We start from the raw sequence: 14162 nt of genomic DNA, 5'->3' as shown, positions 1-14162 counted from the left end.
GTTACTGACTTCTGCTGTTATGTTGAAATAAAATGTCTCGTCATATTAATTTTATTAAAGTCTCCTCATATATCATCAGTGTGATATTTAAATATTTACTAACCTATATTCATAATGTCATCGCGTGTCTTTATCCAGTAGATAAAATCAATAATTTTATCATTTATTCCGAGAATTATGGATGTTAATGATAAAAGGGATAAAATACTAAAATAATCCTATGAATAATTTGAAATGGTACACTCTCGATAGGTTCATATTTCATACCCTTTTTCCCAAATGTACGAGTGGGATCTGAATTTCATGTGCGATATTAACCACATTATAATTATACACGTTGCTACCCCAGAGTATATAAAATCGTAGTGTTTTCAAATATTTTTATTAATCACAATATCGCAATATTATATATCTGTCATGTGCAATTATTACATATAATAAAATAAATTGCAATTGTCTACGAATTCTAACGCACCAATGAGAATCCTACGTTGACTGTGAACTATGGGCTATGTAATTCCATGCGTAAGAATCCAAGATATTCGCTGGTTTTAATTTATTGCGATCCTTCTGCCTTACCATGGAAGTTTGACCTAAAGCCAACTCTTTTGTTCGAGAACGGGAGCAAATGAATGCCGAAAGAATTTCGTCTAGTCGCTTTGCATATGTTGAATATGTAAATGAAGCTCGAGGTGATGTCTCCGAGCATTGAGAGATATCGAAAAACTTTCTACTGACCATCGAGATAGAAGATGCAGGAGGACTTTCAGGATCATTTCTTATATTATTAAAACAGCGAACGTTCTTATCGCATTTTCATAAATTAAAGTTTGATCTTTTAATTTATAACGTAAGCTGCCTGCAATGGCGGCGTGCTGTACATTGGCATTTAATTAGTGAATTCCTGACATCGTTCTTTGCGCTTATATACAGGCACATTGTTATGCAAACCCCGCGACGAACCTAAGTCAGGAAATACGGAAAATTAAAGAGTTATTACAACGAGATATGGAATTTTACAAGCGACATCATTTACATTTTGTATTTTACAGACACCAATGTGTACTAGCAATAAGATTAACATTTCAATTAAACGAGTATAAAATGAAAAAAGGGTGAACAAATTTTTTTGTAAAAAATAATTTCTTATCGAATATAAAGACTGATTTAATTCTTACACTGTAATACGATTACGATCGAAATTCCTTTATATTGTTCAAGAGCGTAATTTAACTTATAGACCTATTGAAAAAAACGGCGGTTTTATGGTTCAACGTATAAAAAGCTAACGTGAATAGGCACGAAGCCTCGCCGGTTTATAAATAGCACTCTATTGGCGAAGATGTGCAAAATCAATTCTGCACAGGATGTGCTGGGAATACAGCGGCGTTCGGTATAAATATACAAGACCGTGAACGTCTACTTACGTAGATGCTATCTCGAAAATGAAATAAAATCGGTATTAAATTAGTTATAGATTTTCCTCACGCTATTTCAATACTACGAGTTAAAAAAAGTGCACGATATTTATATGCACGAATTTGAGAGTAAACGTTAACTACTTTCAAGATCAATTTATTTATCACAAAGGCAACGAACGAGCAACCCCTTTTCTGGCATTCATAAGTATGGGTTTCACCCTTGTATCACACCCATGACTTTTCGTCACCCCAAACAAAATTGTCAGCCTGTAGCCTATGCTATGGGGACTACGACTGCAGATGAAATAGTTTGGCCTAGACCGTCCTGATACGATAGGGGTTGTTGCGTAGGATTTCTCGTATCTCTCAGACGGGTATACGAGGGGTACGACACATCTCATGTATCTTACATTATATGAGTATGAATTAAATGTATCCAATCCCTCGAGAACAATTTCCTTTGCTGATATAAGTGTAATTGAATTACATTGTAATCGAAAGGACACCCGTCATGCGCAACACTCATTTTTTCCTCATATGTCGAACTGTCTCCACCAGTTTCACGTGGAAATATCGTAATAAATTATGGGGAGAAAGGATTGATATTTCTTTAAGATAGCAAAGTCAAATTTACAGTAGAAATGAAACTTTTCTTTGACAATGATGGATGTGAAAGAACTGTTGTTATCATTTATGAAAGGCTATAAGTAGCTCTGTCTCTGTTTGTAAACGTACAGAGATTATTCGAATTGCCAATGGAAATATGAAATTCGTATTGACTTTCTATGGATGTTTTAATAATTCATTACACCGAATAAATGCGAGTAGCTCAGCCATTAGAAGAGTTTTCGATCAAATCGGAATCCGTAATCCAGGACGGTTGTTTGCGGCTGTGGTCCGCGTAATCAGATTAATCCGCTTATCCTTTGATTGATTGGATATCGTCCGCGTGACGTCATGGCGATCCATCACCGATCAACCAATCAGGATGCGCTAATAAACATGGATAATGAAATGCTCGAAGGATTAAAACTTGGTCGTTTGCCAGAAAAGTAGCTAAGGGATTTATTCGTGGTACGTACGTATACACGTGTATGCTGCATTGCAACGTGGAGATTGGCGAATATGCGAAAAATTCGTTTGCCGTTTGCATACAGTGGAATTAAATGGAAACAAAAAGAAAGAGAGCATAAAACGAAGAAGGTAACGAGCGGGGTAGTTCAAACCGATGGAAATTTTTCCTGAGGGAAAATTGTCGAAAACAGAACGAAAAAATTCGTAATAACTGAAACGATGTATTTGTAAAAAAAAATGCAAAAAAAAAAAAAGCGAATGAACTTGCTCGTCGAATAGTATGCGTTACTTTTGTACAGATCGATGGAAACGAAATTGTGCAGGATTGAAATTTTCTCGAAATAATTCTCCATCCTTTACGATACTATCGGATTAACGTCGCATGAGAATGGTTTGATATTTTCTGTCAGAGATTACTTTATGAAGCTAACGGTGCAAAGGGTGGAAACGTCGAGATGGGGTGGTAATATCGGAGCCCGGTAACGGAGTTAGATCATCCCGTGACAGGAGGGACAAGTAATTGCCAGAGATGCCACCCTTTATAGATTAATAAACGGTCCGTTGCCAGGGAAAATGACAAAGTCAGATTCCATTCCGAGCTATCTTGAGTGGGTGATTAAGTTATCATCACTAATCGCTTTAACGAAAAAGTCAAATGGCTTATTGTTTAAGGAAAACAATGGTTCGGGTTGCGAGGATAATATTTCTCTGTTCAACCGCAATGAGTTCTTGAGAAATAAATTTATCGTCTTAACGATAGTGATAAAATATATTATTTACATGGCTATCAGTTGATTGGCCGTAAGAAGTAATTATAACAATATCCCCAAGTGCAAATATTCGCTCTGTGTAATTCAGAAGTTACAAAGAAAAGAAACAAGCAATAAATAAGAAAAAGCTTTGTACTTTACAATCGTTCATCTTTCTTTTTTTTTTTTACATGCTGTAAATCATTTAATTTGTCTACAATAATCAATACCTATTAACACGTGATTCAGGAATGACTGGGCAAAATATTTTCAAAAATAAGTAATAATACATTTCGCTTATGGTGAAGGTCAAATATAAATATTGCTCAGTTGTCATTTCTGAAATATATTTACAACGTTCCTTAATGGGACAAACATATTACATAAGCTAACATTATCTTCGCTTCATCAACAGTCATATTTACGAAGCTCTTCGCGGCTACCTGAGTATCTGCGGACTAATAAAATTCTTGAACAGCCAATAAATATGTGACAGAGAGTTGTTGTACGTAGTCTAATGTACGTATATTTGTATGCACGACATTTATTTTCGTATACGCCAAGAAGCAGTTATCATTGACAGAACGGCCTTTTCTCCTCGACGGGGATTCCTTGAGTCGTACCTTGCGTAATGCAAAGCCATAGGACACATACCACTCACCTATGGCACGATGACAAATCCATTCTCTACATACGAGCAGAGTCTTTGTTATTCTATGTAACTTGGCGGTCATCCCACGTGGCAATACGATATTTATCAATAATCTTACGTGGTACTTTCCTATGGCTTATTAACATAAGTATCCACAGAATCGGTTGAATCAGTCGACATATCTTTAATACGATAAGATGATTCAAGCACGCTAAAAGTATACCGAAGAACCACGGCGCACCCATTAGCAAATACAGTCTGAGAACAAGAAAATATCTTTTCCTTAGCATATTTGTTTGGTTATTGGTAACCATTTTGGTGCTCTTTTGTATGCTAATTATCTTAAAAGTAGTAAATCCGAAAAGGATGTTATTTAAAAATAACGTGATCAATGGTATACCAAAGAAATATAAATTGACAGTGTAATTAGGTCCTTTTCGAAAATCTAAGTAATTAACTTTAAGAGGAAAGTCGTTTGGTATATCTGGAATGTATTCCAAAGCGCCGGCTATCGCAGTGGGTATAAATGCGCCGCCCCATGCAACAGCCGATTACATAACAAATTTTCTATACTCTGTACGTTCATTCTTTTCACTGGAACCAGGCGTCCATCTGAATCTTGTTATAACCGTCGTCATGTCAAAGCATATAACGTTCAACCAAAAGACTGATGCCAGAGTGAAGAAATGGAGAAGTAGCCACAACGAGATGATAACATGATTATTTAGATTACAATGACAAAGATCACAGCATCCCAACAGGATCAACATAGTTCCCATTGTTAAAAGAGATGCATTGTGACTCAATATAGCACGATTGTATACTGTGTTCTGCCCGAATTCCGATACTACCATCTGTGTCAGAAGCACAATTAGACACAAAAAAACGTTGGCAATGTTGGCCGGCATGTATGTTTTTGCACCCCAAAAGACAACAGTAGCCAATCCGTCGTAGAATAATATTCTACAATCTTTATACTTTGGACATATCGCTATCACTTTAGTGTCACTTGTTAAATTTTCCACGCAACAGTTATTCTGTGCAAAGTCAGCGAGGTACGTATAGTTTGAAGTATAGTTCATTATCGTAGGCTCCAGATTGTCTGGACACTCGTAAATTTGCGGTTGCTCTTTGGGGAATTAATTTTCTTTGTGATATTTATTTTCTATACCTGATTTCACTGGTGTGCACTTGTACTGTTCGTTAAAACTATAACCAGAACTACAACACTTTCTTTTTATATCTATACTATGATAATAATTAACTTCACTTTGCGTGAGTGACAGCAGAGCCAAGAGAATCGTGATTTGCGAGATTATCCAAAGTGCGTGCATCTTGATTGATCCACCGTGTAATACTGTCGGTCCTTCAATGATCGTCACGTTGTGAATAGCAGTATCGTATGTGTATTCGCATTCTTTCGTTCTGTAATAAACACTATCGTTATTAATTCTACGGATCGTTGTGAAGTTTCTAATAAGTAAAGTAATGGCAAATTCTCATAAAATCGGATGTCATAAACCGCATGGTTCCGGAGATTTCTCGTAGGAAAAAAAACGTATCCACTTCCTATGATGGATTACGCAATGCACTTTTCCTACTAGATTGACGGTTCTTTTGTGCTGTAATATCTGTGCATGTGATATTGAAGTGTAACGTAGAAAAACGCAAAAAAAGAATTATCCATAATTCATATATAGAAAAAGAGTATTACGATTTTTCTGAAATAAAACCTGTAGCATGCACTCACTAACTGTTAATATTATATTGTATGTAGGAAAAATATTAGTAAAATTCGTTCGATTCCTGAATTTTTTTGGGCACTTCGTCACATCACGGAAAAAAAAAAGAGGATTATAATTACTAGTCCGATTAGCAGTGAATTCTACATAGGATAGAAAATGAACGATGAACGCAGTAGAATAGTACAATTTATTCAGAAGACTGTAATCATTACTGTTCTCTTTTCTTCACGTTAAAAATAAATGGAATAAGTTGCGTGTATTGTCACTCAACTTTTCTTTATATAGATACACATTGTTATGCCAACTTGATAACATAAAATTTTCCCACTTCTTCACGACGTTGTCGTGCAATATATATTGCAGGAAATTCCAATTGTGGGCGACGCGTTTCTTTCTGGTATTTCCATCTTGTGTCTTTATCCTCCACACAGTCATCGAACTAGAACTTGTCGAGACAGAAGACAATATCGTTGCTACTGTAATTCATTCTTAGTGACTGTTGATGGTCTGTCCAGGACATCAGCGTAATCTCAGAAAATGATATATAGTGATCCGAGCGTGTGCCAAGTATACGAATGTGTTTGAACCGTGGATCTTTCATGCGTCACACACGATCTCCAGAGACTTTATAGCTAACCAGGCATAACAGGTTGCTTCGAGTAGTCCCTGAATTTCCAAGATGTTATGTGCACATATTATCATTCCGGAATACATTGAATATGGTTAAAGTGGAGGGAGACATCGTTGATACTCACTTCAACTTTAGCTGCTCTCACGTTGAGAAGTCCTTAAGAATGTTTTCCATTAGTATTTTTACGATTCTGGTGATCGCGACGAACAGCGAATCTGTGAATTTCTTGACAAAGTGCTGCGACATTGATCATGTATTTAACGACAATTATGATTGTGTATATCGTGAAAATCAAAACCAAACGCTTTTTCATGCATTGAACGTGACCGATATTAGCAGCATATCTTACAACGTATGTTTTGCAAGTAAGTAATGCATTATTGCGTTGTTTATAAGACGCAGCTATTCAAACTTCGTTTTTTATTTATCTTTTGACACCAAGAAATTTTGTGTAGGCGTGTTCGCACGGAATATGCACAAATATTTTATTTTACTTGGTAAAGAAACTTTGATTATTTTACCAGTCTAGATGATAAGTGAAAGTTGATGAATGATGGCTTTTATTGCCCGGACCTATGGGACTCCTTCAAAGTGGACCACATCTCTGTATACATTTATCTTACGACTCTGGAAACGCTCGCTCTTCGCCCGAAGATCGACGCCAATTTCCGATTTCATAATAAAGCATCCTCGCGATTTATTCTTATACCGACGAGATGGGAATTTTTTTTTTTTTTTTTTTTTTTTTTTTTTTTTTTTTTTTTTTTTGTATACAGCCTGTCTAAAGTATAATAACTGCAACATTTTTTACTATTCTGACAGATAGCACAGAAGACAACTGGACGCAAGATGGCAACATAAATATTACCTGGACCGGGAACACGTGTTTGGAGATCTTGGCGAACGGTACAGTGATCTCACGAAATTGTTCAAGAGCCATGTATAACGGGATGGACCAATGTGACAGCATCTTTACACCGTTAAAATTTTGGGGCGCTAGTATAGTGGTGTTTGCGAATATAATATACGTGTTTCCATATTTGATAGTCGTAATTTTTTACTTTGCAATTTCTGATCTTCGTCATCGTGCTTATGACAAAGCTGTATTGTGCTATAACGGCAGTCAATTAGTAATTGCTTTGATACTACTTGGCATGGGACTCGTAATTTTATGTCATAAATCAATAAATTCAATGTTACTCGTTCTGTTCGGTCTGAGCTTAATGTTTCTCACGATATCCTCGGTATTCTGGCTATTCTTCATTTGCTTCGACATGACTTTGGTAATTACTAGATTTCGCTGGATGCCATCGGCCGATCCACAGGGTACGGAGGAGGCACGGAAATTTCGCATTTATTCGGCATTTGCTTGGGGCGGAGCTTTTGTGCCGACTGCGTTTGCTTGCTTCATGGAACTGTTACCAATTGTTCCGAAACATTCACCGTTAAGGCCAGATTTCGAAAGATTCGACGACGGTGCTAATCTCGGGGTTATTGTTTACGTTACCACATTACCCGTTATAATGTGCGTTATGAACAATGTCCTTTTCGTTTACACAACGTATAAGATCATACGTATACGTAAGACGACGGCGGTGGCCAATGAAAATGTATCGAGGAACGCAAAAAAAAAGTACTTCGTTTTCCTCAGGTTGTACTTACTGATGGATGCTCCATGGATAATTGGTGTATTGGCAGCTATTTATACGGATTTATGGGTCTTGAAATTCTGCAGGATGATTCAGCCAATTCTTATGTTGCTTGCGATTTTGCCAAAAAAGATATTAATCAATGCTTTCCGCTGTAACAAAGAAAAACAAAATATAAAGAATGGAAGTCGGAAAATTTAAAAAGGTGTTGTTGTGCACTGTTAAAATTATAAGGGTAGATAAGTATAATACGCCACTCGCGCCAATGAAAATATATATTAAGCATTAATCCATTTTTTCATAATTTCATGTCTTATTAATATTTGGTAAGAATTATAAATATATGTATATTTATATCGGAAAGAAAAATCGTCGCATCCTATCGCTTTGTACTACTACGACTGATAAATATAATTAATTAAGGATTTTATCATTTACTAAATGTCAATTTATTTTTTCTATAGTAAACTGGACAAATTTTCATACTTAATCGCCTCAGAGAACATTCGTAAAATACTTGTACTAGAAGTAACTGTGGCCGGCGAAGGAAAGTTTAAATCCACATTGTACTAAGTGATTTCTCAGATGATAATAGTCATACTGCGTTTCTATGTAAGGTTATTAATTACATTAAATATACATTGAAGTTCTAGTACGTTAAAATTTTGTACAACTGAAATATATCTTCGGCTACGAATACAATAATCGTTAAGCCATTGTAAGATCGTCGAAAATCAATGGCGGCGTTAAGATATAGCCAGTCCCGTTGTCCCTGAGCAAATTTAAACGAAATGGTATTGCTCCGGATGAAAAATGACGTAATTAACCTAACCCCAGTTTCGGTTGTCCTGGAACTTCTTAAATAATCCCTCGATATGAATCTGGGTGATGGGTATGTGCGCCATTGCCTGATGAGGGCTGAACGAAAGAGAACTTTCTATCTTAACTGAAAAAGAAGAAGAAGAAGAAAAGGGAATGGGAGGCAGGGAAATGCGTAGCTTTTGAGAGGTTAGGGAGCCTGGGAGAAAATTGAAAATCGAATCAGTGGGCAAATCGGATTACCCCTGGAGCTTCGACTCCGACTGCGACTCCCATGCTTCTTTGCAGTAAAGCATGCTGAGCTGCGTCTGTACGTGGTTGTCATTGGCTCTTGGAAGGTACGTTGCACCATCTATTATCAGAATGGGAAAACAAGTCTGAAATAAAATCAATTATGATTATCGAACAGGTTTAACAGATTTTTTTGATCCTTCCGTTGGAGTATTTTTCGTGACCAAACATCGTGGAAACATTTTGAGGTTAGCAACAGACACTTGTTGTATTTTATTTAAAAAAAATGTGTTTGAAAAAAAAAAATGATTATATTTTTCGTAGTTAATATTTTGATAATGTCAATTCTTTTTTTTAAATAAGTATATAATAGCACGAGGTCTTGATCAGAACGTCAATGGTTACACACTTCATAAGGTACTTCATCAATTTGTAACCCACTGATCCGAATATTCAAATTCTCCCGCCTAATCCTACGAAAATTAAGGGCCGAGCTTTCGCACCTTCTCTTTCATTCCTTTTCATTCTTATTGCCACTTTTCCCTCCTTCTCGTCTAAAAGGTTCTGCCTAAATTACTTCCTGGGTCTCCTCCAATCTATCATCTTCAGCGGGACCAGTGGCTTTTCCTAAAATAACCTTTTATTTTCTTTTCTTTCCTCGTGCCATCCCTCGCCGCGCTACGAGCTATGCGGTCCGCAGGCTGCTTTTCCAGGATGGCGTCTAAGGAAATGACGTGATAATAATTTCATGGTTCCTTCTCCCGTCCAAAGTGACGTACGATAAATATATTGCAGGAGCCCATTCCCTTGTGGCACTTTATATCTCGATTATGGAAAGTCTATCGTAAAAATCACATTTTCCGAGCTCCTCATGTCGTTGCACTATATGCTGCGCATCCCATGCATTGTCCCGTAATGCAATTATCTTCCGCATCAAAAAATACACTCTACCTTATACCCTCGCCGGAATTGCTAAATCCAACGGCTTTGAAATGATGCGGTACTGTGTGCGTATAAAAAATTTACATTTTTAGAAATGGACGTTTACAGGATTGTCGAGAAATACAAGTTTTATCTGTCGTAAATATTCAAGATTTCAACCTGAAACACACCGAAAAGCTCCTATCTCTCTTGAAGCTCTCACCTTAATGTTAACAAGGACCATGAGTTGGGCGCCCTCGAAGCAGCTACCGGAAAATTAAAGAGAGCCAACTTTCCGGAGAGTGAAGAGGGCCTATATCTTTACCCTGTTAATATTCATAACTGAAAGAAGGTAGACAATTAATTTCTGTTTTTTCTAAGGAGCTGCTGAATGTTCGAGTTTTATTATAGGTCGCGGAATGGGATATTTTTTCGAAAACTGCATAATTTTCATGTTCATTATCGTACCCAGTACATAATTAAAACTTTTTTATTACTCATTTTCATAATTATAGACGAAGGTACAAGGAGTTTGTAAGAAACTTATGTTTATATTTTTGTCAAGAAGTGACGTATCAGCTACTCCGATTATACCGTTATACATAGATTGATTGGCTTATTTATATCACTGATGATATTCAAATAAAACAATAATATAAATGTCCACCGAATCATTTTCAGTTCATTCTAGAATAAATTGCGAAACATTAAATATATATATGTATGTTATTTGGGCTCCAAATGAAAATCCATCGTAAAGTTTCCTAAGGATACTTCGACCTTGTTAAATCCAAAAGTTGGGCGTGATTGCTTGTCCTGTTTTCCCGTATCAGTAAAGTAAAAAGTCAAATTAATTTGCCATTTATCAGTCGATCCTTCTCGTTCGAGCGACAGCTCAGAAATGTAGGAGCAATTCGTCTTTATTTCCGAAGGAAACGAGGGGGCGTCGATTTGTAATTAGATGAAGAAATCTGTAGGGTCCTGGGATCGTTCCATGAAATCCCAGCGCTAGGAAACGTTACGGAAATTTAAGAAATTCGCATTCAGCATTTACAGTAAATACTTATTTAATACTTAACAATATATCAATATAGTGAATAGTATCAGTTCGATGTCTTACGTGATAAGAAAAAAATGTAAGGAATTCCCATTACTCTATACCTTATAATCCAGGTTGAAATGCGATGCTGTAAAGTAGGACTTTTTCCATTATTTTTTTCCTTCCTCTTCCTTGCACCCCCAAGACGGAAGTGACGTATGTGGAGCTATGTGCCTAGGGACATGAGTCGTTTCTAACCTCTATGTTAGCATATTACCCTCATTTATACCCCACCAGATAAGAGTTTTTTCTCCTATGTATTATGGGTCCACATATGCCACAACGCATACGAATTTAATACGTCACAGTAGGATAAAATGTGTAAAAAGTTATGCAATCTAAAACGTGCAATACGTTGAACGATATTACCGAATGTGGTATTTTAATTTTTTTCATAAAAATTGATCAAGATAAGATAGGCTGTATTTACTTGAATAAATGTATAAGGTAAAACTGGGTAAGTCAGGATCGAACTGGGTGTAACGATCCCAGAGGATCATGAGATGGATCATCGCATCTTGTGCTATCTCCGCTTACATGTATTCTACCCATTTTTCACGGGCATAGGACATATTAAAGATACTGCGCGATAAACGATCCTGCTAAGGACGAGGGTAAGAGAAAAAATATGATCCAACGCAGTAGGCACCTCGCTATTTTTCACATAGTGCGAGATAATTAATTGCTCCAGGTTCGGACGGTGGGTTCATGTCTCTTACGGTGCAGTAAATCAAGCCAAAAATGATGATCTCGAGGTTCGTATGGGGAATAATGCAAGTGAAACGAAGATACATTTATTGGGTATGACGATTGGCGCGCGAAAGATCAAGAGAAACAAATAAATAAAAGAACAGAACGGCGAGAGAGCAATAATTATTTCCGTCGTAAATTTACATTTGGACAAGCGACGTTTTTATTGGAATTTAAATTTGTCCTGCCTTATCCCATTTCGCTGCAGAGGGAAAGAAAACGCTCGGATTTATTTTGGGTCTAATAGCTATAAGGTATTCATCTCAATTCGTTTGCCTAGGGGATAATTTGAAAGTATTCAATCTGGTTCGAACTTAAAGAAAATAAAGTAGGAAGCTGTAACAAATGTTATTTTAAACGAAATCTGTGACAAGACCCTTCGAAGTAAAATATACCCTTTGATTTTGTAGGTTAAGGTTCATTTGAAATCTCAACGTTCATTCTTTGTATTTATTCACTTTTTTTTTGTATCTATCTACTTTCTTCTCCTTCTTACGGATAAACGTAAACTCCAATCCGCGATCTTGTTCTTATTCTTCGACGATAAATTCGCATTGTGCTTCAACGCCGCTCGATCCGTTCGTTTAGTATTCACTGCAAGGGACAGCAGTAGGAGCATCGTCTACGTCTACGTAACACAATGGTGAGACAACGAACCGAAAGAATAACCCACCCAGAACACAACGCACTCTGCATGCAGAAGCACCAAACTGCGCTTCGCAAAAATGAACTCATACGTGCGCGAAACAGAGAACAAGGGTTGAGCATATATATTTTAAAAATCTTTTTTGTCTTTGAATTTAGAGCAAACTTTTTTTTGGATACCTCGTGGATACTTGATGGAAATAACAAAATTTTTACCTCTGTGTTATGTCAAATACTATAGACGAAATGCATTGTCATTTGCTTTTCTATATATAGGTATACTTTTCGTACCATTGCAAGCTTTAATTGTCTTCTTATACGAATTCCGTAAGTGCTCATCACGTAAATATCCTGATTCACACTCCCTTCGTGTTTTCACACATTTTGAATGAGCTTTCCACTTTTTACCCTATTTTTCCATTTTCCTAGGGTTTCTCGCCTTCGCAAAGAACACGGCGCTCGAGTACGTCAGCCCCAGCGATTCTGAAACGTACGACGTACTGGGCTGCGAAGGGGGCTGTGCAAATCCGTCACCCGGGAGACGTTTACTTCATTTCCTATTCCCGGACGAGCAGTTTCATTCCGTCGTCTTTCAAATGCATTCGCTGCAACCAGCCCCTTAGCGCAGTTGACTGAATCGAGTCGATCCGAAAAATTTAATCGGCGTACCAATTTTAAATATTTTGCAATAAGCTTCAGTGATTCGTGTTTTTGTTCTTTCCTGAATCAGTATTATTTCAGAAAATGAATATTATTGAATATTCGTTTTTTGACCCGAAAAAACAAACTGTATTTTTTCATAATACGATAGTACTACAATTTTTTATATTTAAAGTTTACAATTGGAGTTGTTCGAATTGTAGTCTGACATTTTTTGCAGTCAGATCATATAGGGGGTAGTCTGTTGTAGAGAATATAAAAAGCTGTTAATGGGCTTTTTCGTCCTACTATGTCATAAGCGTCAAACGCTTGCACATACTGGATTCAGAATCGTAAAAGAGGATTAATTTTTAATCATGTATGATGAGGTTTTATTTGAGATTTTAAGGTTTTCAGACCGCCATGTATAAACATGTTTTTATGGCTAATATAAAGGTATACTGAAATTATTATTTTTAAATTTTTTTTTTGAACTTTTAACACGATCAGAAGTAATTAATTAAGTAATTTAATAAGTAATTTTAAGTAATTAATAAGTAATTAATAAGTAATTTTCTCGCGTTAAAAAGGTCCTTAGCAGAATTTCTTATTGCCAATGCTGTATTGTCAAAGATGCTCAATGATTTTTCAGTGATTTATCACACATTGTCTTTGACGATGGGAAATTTTACTACGCGTGGAAATTTCTTGTAAAAATACTGCATTGCCTGCGTCTTTTGAACATTCTCCGTTCGTTCGTTCTACTGCTATAAAGATGCCATCAGGATTGGTCGGAATTGGTACTACGAAAGGATCTACTATACGGTAGAGAGCGTCATGGTGGGTAGATACTGGGTGCTCCCCTATCATGAGGAAGGTCTTCGATGACCGCAATAATACCGCTTACCCCATCTAAGCGGGACTTTTCTTAACTATCTGTTCCATTCGACATCATTGAATCTAGGATCAGTAGCACTATTGGCTCAGGGTCAAAAAATTTCCTTGCTCTCCAGAAAGTATCAAGAATATCTGAAGATCTTATCGAGACATTGTAATTGCGTTCTTTTTATTGAAAATAGTGTGTATCCAATATCTCGATATACATATACCCAGACCATAGAAAGAGGATTCTAAATC

The 14162-nt window shown here is 36.6% G+C and overlaps 2 protein-coding genes across 4 annotated transcripts; one reads left to right on the top strand and one right to left on the bottom strand.

Annotated features, from left to right (window-relative positions):
* Window positions 1-416: 416 nt before the first annotated feature.
* LOC107263558 lies at window positions 417-5310 on the bottom strand. The gene is given in 1 exon segment (XM_015730886.2): window positions 417-5310. A coding segment is annotated over 1 exon segment (1020 nt). The 5' UTR covers window positions 4979-5310; the 3' UTR covers window positions 417-3958.
* Window positions 5311-6083: 773 nt separating this feature from the next.
* LOC107263833 lies at window positions 6084-9226 on the top strand. Of its 3 annotated transcripts, none has more exons than XM_025080952.1 (3): window positions 6084-6637; window positions 7095-7178; window positions 8386-9226. In XM_025080952.1, the coding sequence occupies exons 1-3, from the start codon at window positions 6361-6363 to the stop codon at window positions 8409-8411; spliced, it is 387 nt and encodes a 128-aa protein (XP_024936720.1). In that variant the 5' UTR covers window positions 6084-6360; the 3' UTR covers window positions 8412-9226. The 3 variants fall into 3 exon arrangements, with proteins under 3 accessions (XP_024936720.1, XP_015586954.1, XP_015586952.1); XM_015731468.2 differs by lacking the exon at window positions 8386-9226 and adding an exon at window positions 7924-8088 and having other exon boundaries at window positions 6089-6637; XM_015731466.2 differs by lacking the exon at window positions 8386-9226 and having other exon boundaries at window positions 6100-6637; window positions 7095-8358.
* Window positions 9227-14162: the final 4936 nt, after the last annotated feature.

The sequence above is a fragment of the Cephus cinctus genome, unplaced genomic scaffold (assembly GCF_000341935.2).
Source record: "Cephus cinctus unplaced genomic scaffold, Ccin1 Ccin1_scaffold0160, whole genome shotgun sequence".
Lineage (NCBI taxonomy): Eukaryota > Metazoa > Arthropoda > Insecta > Hymenoptera > Cephidae > Cephus > Cephus cinctus.
The sequence above is the reverse complement of the archived record's forward strand: the minus strand, read 5'-3'. Positions and strand labels throughout refer to the sequence as shown.